Raw genomic sequence first — 8,092 nt, forward strand, 5'->3', positions numbered from 1 at the left:
CTCGAATTTTCCCATGGACTAATTATTCAATTGTAACTTCACAGTTTTAACATCTCAGCTTTGAAAGAACTGTTTACAAATTTGATGCCATTTAACTTTGTCAAAAATACTTCTTAGTGGCAAAAATAGTCAAATGTTTTAATAAGAAATGTTTGCTTCTATTAAACATTGTTTAGACGACAAAGGCCTACTGTCCTTCAACACTGTAGGTCCTCTCCCCTCATTAGAAGCTCTGGCAAGGATAATCCTTAAGAAAACATTAGCCTTTGATGCAGATAAGCATTCACATTTCTCGCTCCAAAGTGCATTACATTTTTTTTCTCTGTTATAATAATTCAAGCTTCATGTTCAGATCACTAGAAAATGTAAACCAAAAAATAAACTGCATTGCCTTTACTATGAACAAGGTTGCCTATTTCTCCTTCCTTTTTTTTTCTTTTTTACATATCTTTCAGCCTTTATTCCATAGAATCCTCATATAGAAAATATGTATTGGGGCACCTGGGTGGCTCAATCAGTTGAGCGCCCAAGTCTTGATTTCAGCTCAGGGCATGATCACACAGTTCGTGAGTTCGAGCCCCAGGTTGGGCTCCATGCTGACAGTGCAGAGACTGCTTGGGATTCTCTCTCCCCCTCTCTCTGCCCCTCCCCCACCCCCTTCTCTCTCTCAAAATAAATAAATAAACACTTAAAAATGTATTTTCTGTTTTAGAAATATCTGACCAAAATTATTTACAATATATTTAAATATGAATTTAACAGAAACTAAAAGTAACTTAGATGAGACCATTGCTCATGGGAACTCAGTTCTCTTAATTATATAGGGTTTCCCCAAACAAATCATTATTACAATGTTGGCTACTTCTTTGGTATATAATGTCAGTAAACCTTTTACAGGAAAGACGTGCACTCTGGGCTCTTAGATAAAGGTAACACGTAAAAAATTTCCTCATCAAAAAACAACTCAAAATAAACAATACAAAATAATAACAAGGACAACAACAAAGCCGTATCATGAGACGCCCAAGTCAATGAACTTGATGTTTCCTGAGACTGGATTTTTCTGTTTAGTTTTGAGAAATAGCCTTAGGCCTTTTTTATGAAAGACCAGTAGAAAACTGTCTCCAATGCTTTCATCAGAGTCAAGCTTTATAAACTATTTATCATGTGAGCAAAATAAAGCCACATCTATGGAAAAATAAAACCAATGAAGTGACCAAACAAGTCTTTGCTCCTTAAAATTATCAACTGTTCGTTGTTGGCATTATATGTAGTGGGAATAATCATGAATCTTTTTAACGTTGTTACGAGAGGCCAAGTGAGATTTAACGTGTATCACATGTCTTAGGAACTTGGCCATTTAATAAATTTTTTAAAAGTCTACCACTTGGGGTACCTGGTGGCTCAGTTGATTAAGCATCTGACCCTTAATTTTAGCTCAGGTCATGATCTCATGGTTCTTGAGTTTGAGCCCCACATCAGTCTCTGTGATGGCAGCACGGAGCCTGCTTGGGATTCTCTGTCACCCTCTCTCTCTGCCTCTCTCTGCCTCTCTCTCTCTCTCTCTCTCTCTCTCTCTCTCCCTCTCTCAAAAATAAATAAATAAACATTAAAAAAACAAAAGTTTACCACTAGTATATCCATCATATGATGATTCCTCTGTTCAGATATTTTCATCTCCATTATTTTTCTGCCTATATGAGTAATGCAGGTAATCTCTAGATGCTTATAATAGTTTCTGTAGAATTTGATAGCAATCTAATCCCCCTTGTAGTGAATATACAATTCAAAAATGAAATAATCGGGGCGCCTGGGTGGCGCAGTCGGTTAAGCGTCCGACTTCAGCCAGGTCACGATCTCGCGGTCCGGGAGTTCGAGCCCCGCGTCAGGCTCTGGGCTGATGGCTCGGAGCCTGGAGCCTGTTTCCGATTCTGTGTCTCCCTCTCTCTCTGCCCCTCCCCCGTTCATGCTCTGTCTCTCTCTGTCCGAAAAATAAATAAACGTTGAAAAAAAAATTTAAAAAAAAAAGAAATAATCACCACTAATATAATATCAGACCCACATGAATAAGGACCATATTTGTCTTCCTCATTCCTGTCTTCCCAGGGCTTACAACATTGTGGGGTCTCAATGTATTTGCTGAATGAATACATGAATCCAGTGGAATTATCCTGTAGCCTTTTTAAAGCCTTCTACACACTTTAGTGGGGAGGGGGTTAAATGGCTATACAATACGTCAGCACTGAAAAAGCTATCTTGAAGTGTTTGATTTTCAGTTGTTAGTATTGAACATGTTTTATGTTTTCCTGGGTTCTAGTTTGTAGTTTATTCCAACTATAGAAGTTAGTGGCAAATTTCCCTGCAAAATATTGCTAGAAAGCATGTTCTGAATAAATATAGAGTGTCGAAAAGAAGTACCCTACTACACTATGGAGTTTCTCCTGTAAGGAAATACTCCATACCCCATGGTAAAGTCATTCTGTGGGGATTTTTTTTCTTTATTTTTCCTTATAATAAATGAACCGAGAGAGAGAGAGAGATACAAATCAACTGTCATGTCAACTACATTCATTCCCCTTTGGCCCATCTGCTGGGGCCTCAAACTTTCTGGAGATTTATCTTTTGAGTGTATTGCTCTTGGAATTCCCAGGCCAAATTTTTCCTGAAACATGATAAATCAAAGTGTATACAGTGTTGGGCTAAAGTTATATGTCTCGTGATTATATTGGATATTTACACCATATCTTGGCTGTAAAGATTGCTTTTGAAACTTTCTAAAGAATATAAATAGCTAGATTACAGAATGCCAAATGTAAAGCCAAAACTAAGACCCAGAGATTAAGGGAGTAGTTTGGTCCTTGAAAGATAATTTTTTGTTCTAAAACTTTACTTGTTTTACCTCTGATAACTCTACATACTTTACAATTTAGTAATGTTCAAACACCGTTATCTGGGCTAAGCCAAGAGTAGAGACATCACCCACGTCTTAATATCTAGTATTTCTTGAAAGCAAATCACTGAATTAAAATGAGCCTTCACTTTGGAATCATAGGACAGTGATTTGTTCAAAATTTTATTTCAAACAAGGGGGACCATGAAGCTCAGAAAGATTTTTCAAAACGTGATTTGTCCAAGATTGTGCAAGTGATGGAGGCCCTACTTTAAAAAAGGGAAGAAAACAGTCTCCTAACTTCAAGGCTACTTCTTTCTATGCTATTCGGCTTCCTTTGCTTCTCCATAGGTGGCACTGTCTCTCACATTTCGAACTGCAGGGATTCAAAATGAAAATGTTTTAACTCTCAAGGAAGCCCATTCCTGTGAACACAACAGGGTAGGGGATATGTTAACTAACTATTTGAAACAAACAGTAACAAAAAAATAGAACATAAAACAAGGTAAGGAAAGAGAGCCTCCTGCACCTACTCACCCAAATCAGAACACTGCACAACTCGAAGGTGGCACTGACAGCGGAAAGGACACACTGGTCCCAGAGGCTCTAATTCAGAATCAACAGGAGGGTGCTCTTCTGGGCCTATCCCAGAAGCCTCATCTTCTAGCATAAAGTCAAATAAGCCTCTCTGTTGGAACGGCCCAGCCCAGGAAACTTGTGCAAGCAGGAGGAAGATGATAGTTGCCTTCATGATTTATCTCATGTATTTTCACTGCCAAGGAACCTGGGAAACAAACGAAAGGTTTAGAGGAGTAGCACTGCCTGGTTACGGTGTTATCTCTGATATGACACCCCACAGTAGAGTGAGTGTAAAGCATAAAAAAAAAACCATATTTCATTTATTTTTAAGAAGCCGAATATTGAAATGTATTTGAAAGGTACACAATAGACTACCTGGCACAGCTATTTACTTATGTAAAGAAATGTGAATGTTCTTGAAATCTGCTTGCTTGAATTTGGAGTCTGAATTAAGGCAATATATATTCACATCATTTGCAAAATCGTTAAGATGATAGATCACGTTGGAATTTTCAATGCTCATTCAACATAAGCCATGCTACGGTCAAATAAAATTTCATCTATACACATGAGAGATCTCCAATTCCTGTGTCTGGAAGCCAATCTCCTCTCTCCATCCCACTGTATTTATCTTGGTCCAGACCTTTCTCATCACTCCCTGAACTTTCACAAGAGCTTCCAACTGGTCTCGGCCTTGGCCTTGAAGATTTCCTCTACTCCAGGCCATCTTCAACTCTGCTGCCCAAGTCATGTTCAGAAAATCAGATTTCATTGTATTTCTATTCTACTGAAAACTCCTTGTTGACTTCTCAAGGCTTGCCCATCAGGTCCACATCCCCTTTGCTGCAAGTGAGACCATCCACAATTTGGTGCCGATGTTTCAAGCCCTGCTTCTCTCCATTTCCTCTCCACTCCTCCACTCCGACCCCCACCACAGCCCTGACACTCAAAGCTAATTGCCCTTTAAAATACCTACCTTGGGAGAGAGTTGTAAAGATTGAATGAGATAATGGACTTCCCTTGTGTATTCCCTGGCTCATCCACACAGGATGCTGCTTCCTCCCTCTTCTGTGTCCCAAAGCACGTTGCTCTTACCTCTTTTAAAGAACTTATCACATTATACTGTAATTTGTTTGGCGTGCTTGGTCTGTCCCCCCCAGCTAGAAGATGCACTCCTTCAGGGCGTGTCTTATTATTCTTTGTTCTGTACCCAGGCCTTGCACAATATTTTGCACAAAAATGACTCAATTGACCATCAATTTATTAACAATACACGTTATTCGGTTTGTTCCAAGCAACCAGTCTGATTTTTTAAAACACAAAGTTATATTTTTTCAATAGCAAATTTCTAGCATGAGGAAGGTAACCAATCCAAAACTTAAATTTGGTATAAGCACAGTTTACTTTTCAAAATAAATCTATTGACCAGTTTCTCAAACTGATCATTTTTTTAAAAAAACAAATAAACATCTATGGAAAATCCTACTGATTTTTATATGACTCCCATGTTACCTGGTTTTTTGTAAAGAAACAAAAGTACAGTTTTGACAAATCCATGTACTTCTCCATTCATTCAATAAGCCCTTTAGATTTATATATCTGTTGTTGAATTTGTTGTTTTGTTAGCTGAAGTGAAGTAAATAAATCTTAATTGACAAAAAGTAGTTGATCATATGGAGAATAAGCAGTCTATTTTTGAGCTGATATATTTTAAAACACCACTGGAAATGTTCTAAGGATTCCAAAAACACATTGTAGATACTATCTTTAGTTTTGCCACATCTACGTTGAATTGTACACTTACAAGGAACATATTAAAGCTGCAAATTCATAACTAGACTTAAAGAATGATTTTTTCATCAGCAGCCAATGGTAGCATATGCAAAAAAAAAAAAAAAAAAAAAGAAAAAGAAAAAAGAAAGAAAGAAGGAAGAAAGAAACCCAAAAAACAAACAACAACAAAACAAGCAACTTCGTATGCCCTGACCTTAAGGTATCTAAGTATCTTCTGGAAATTCTTGGCTAGGTCCACTAGAGAGGGAAAAACAGTTTTTGGATTTCTTACACGTTTGTTCTTAGTTTCTACTTATTACTGAGGTGTGTATAAGGCAGCACATATACAGAACGGGTCGTGGCTCTTCATTTAAAAAATACCACAAAGTTTATTATTCACGCTGCCCCTTTAAATTTGGTATCAGGTTTTCTCTAGGAGTCTGTTCCCACTCATTTACTGCATAGCCTTTTTACGGAGACCCTATTGTTTTGGCAGTGTTTCCTTGGACTGGATCTCAGGGAGTGGTTTTTGGTCTGTTTCACATTAAAATGCAATGTTTACGGTTTACCACAGTTTGCTAGCCTTGCATATTTAATATCTTACAATTTTAGGAGAAAAATGAAGCAAAGTAATTGCAGATTTAATAAATAGCAATGCGAATTAACGCAGATGTTGCCTTTTGATCTTTTCTCCAGAGCAGAGAACGCCTGGTTGTTTCACTAACTCAAAAAAAGAAATGTCGAACATGAGCTCAGAGGAATATTATCATTTATATGTGTTTCCTCTTGTTAAAATGGTGCAAATTCTCTGCACAATATTTTTTTTGGTTAAAGCTGAACACAAACAGGAAGTTTTTAGCTTTCATTACTTATATTATATCACTTTGATGCGTGTGTGTGTGTGTGTGTGTGTGTGTTCATTTTAACCCTGAATGTCCTGGAGAAGAATATGTCAAGAAACTTTATACAAATTCCCCCAGGAGATTATTTCTTTAAATTATTGTCATCATACTTGAAGATGCAGCATCTTAAAACAATTAGTGGGGGCTATTGATATTAATAATTTTTAATCATTTTTCCTTCCTTAGTATATAAGAAAAATAAACACAAAATAGCAGTTGCCCTGTGGAAACCAGAAGATTATTTACTGACATATTATATGTCCCAAGTTTCTTTGAAATTGTTTTAAGCATTCTCAAAAAGTGTGACTCCTTCCTACCTGCTAATTGTTAGGTATAATGTCACTACTGCACTAAAGCTACTTGCCCCACTTTCTAAGTGTTTCATCAAAAATAATAATTTCTGTCTCCTTAAACTACTTCACCCCATTAAATTCACTATGTAATTCAGATCACCATTTGTAGGATGTCATTTATGCCTTTGGTGTGACTTTCAAAATCCAAATTTAACCCTCAGGAGATTAGTAAAACTATAACTACAGACAAAAATAAAAATCCCCCAGCACTAGGTGAATGGAAAACCCCAATAATAACAGAAACGATTTAAAAATAGAAAATAAAAAAGGCATTTATCCACAAATAAGGGCTGCTATAGGAGGCATTTGGTTCTTTTTCTGGTCAAAATAGCAATAGGAAAAGCAAAACCACAGGAATTTATGTCACTGGGAGCCCACTTAACCAGTGGTCATCGGTGGTACCCTCTTTTGAAATTAGCAAGAAAAATAACCTACACCCTAGTGATGTATCTTACAATACAATTTCATTTGCATTGAGAATACTGACTGGGTCTTATCTTTTCCTGTAAGGAATTATGTAGCTAACTGTGAGATTTTCTTTAATAAACAGCATAATATTTGCAATATTTATTTTCACCTCTGTGATGATAATTTCTGTTCTTTTCTAGGTTGTAGAAATATACATTTAACTTCTGCAGCTCATCACCAGAGTTCACATCACTGAGGTTTTAAAAGTTCTGAACATATGCAAGAATTCAGGAGGGGACTAAATCCTTAAATACATACATATAACCCAACTACAAATTCGATGCTGATCTAGAATACTTTTTTTATAAATACTTTCTAAAGAGGTAAAACATTTCATTAGTACAAATACAAAATATATCAATATAGATACTCATGGTGTTAGGTTACAGTTTTTTTTTAATAAACATCTTTGCAAGAACAGAAAGAACTAAAACAATGCATTTAACCATTTTACCAAATATTTAACTTCTGTCTTCAAGCAATACTTGTTTAAAATGCTGCATAAAGATTATCAAAAGTTTAGCACGATTTTTTTTCTCTCCTTTTTCTCACCAAACAATTCCTTTTTGCTCTCAACTTGATCGAAGTTTTATTAGTCTGTAGCAGAGTTCAGGACAATTATTGAAAACCATACCTTTTAATCCGGGGATTTGCCACAGGAGCCCTCAAAGCTGAGATGTAATTACACTAAATATTCAGCCCCAGCAAAAGAGTTTGCAGGTGTGGAAAGGAGGAGGGGGTAGGTGCTGCTCTGTGACTGTCACTAGGTTGAAAACCTCCTGCTTCTACTCCATAGCACGGTTAAAAAATAAGGTTTCCCTCAATGAACACAATCCGGCTGACACCCACATTAGATCATATGGTAATGATATGTCTCTTGTATCGCAGCCAGAAAGTTTATCGACCTTTTTTCTCCCCATTTGCTTTATTCCTTTTGCATCTGCTTAAGATTCTAAACTGCTTATGTGGTAGCGAGGGGCAACTTGATTTGAAATTTGTTTTATTGTGTGGATTCATTTCCCTAAAACATTGTAGCTAAAGGGTTTGCTTCCCCACCCCCAACCTCACTGCACTAGCTACCCTTTCTAGTCTTGTTTATAAGAAGCATTTATACTTCCAAAATGACA

The 8,092-nt window shown here is 36.8% G+C and overlaps 1 protein-coding gene across 2 annotated transcripts in view; it reads right to left on the reverse strand.

Moving 5' to 3' along the window:
• DCN (decorin) overlaps positions 1-7,793 on the reverse strand; it is a 42,300-nt gene extending 34,507 nt beyond the window's left edge. Inside the window, exons 1-2 of one of the 2 annotated variants that reach the window (XM_030323369.1) lie at positions 7,600-7,793; positions 3,428-3,674 (exon numbers count right to left, since the gene is read on the reverse strand). In XM_030323369.1, the coding sequence (XP_030179229.1) occupies positions 3,428-3,641 (214 nt within the window). In that variant the 5' untranslated portion in view covers positions 3,642-3,674; positions 7,600-7,793. Of the gene's footprint in view, positions 1-3,427; positions 3,675-4,445; positions 4,589-7,599 lie in introns of those variants that run through there. The other variant, XM_030323368.2, reaches the window with a different exon arrangement.
• Between the last annotated feature and the right edge of the window lie 299 nt (positions 7,794-8,092).

The sequence above is a fragment of the Lynx canadensis genome, chromosome B4, assembly GCF_007474595.2.
Source record: "Lynx canadensis isolate LIC74 chromosome B4, mLynCan4.pri.v2, whole genome shotgun sequence".
Taxonomy (NCBI): domain Eukaryota; kingdom Metazoa; phylum Chordata; class Mammalia; order Carnivora; family Felidae; genus Lynx; species Lynx canadensis.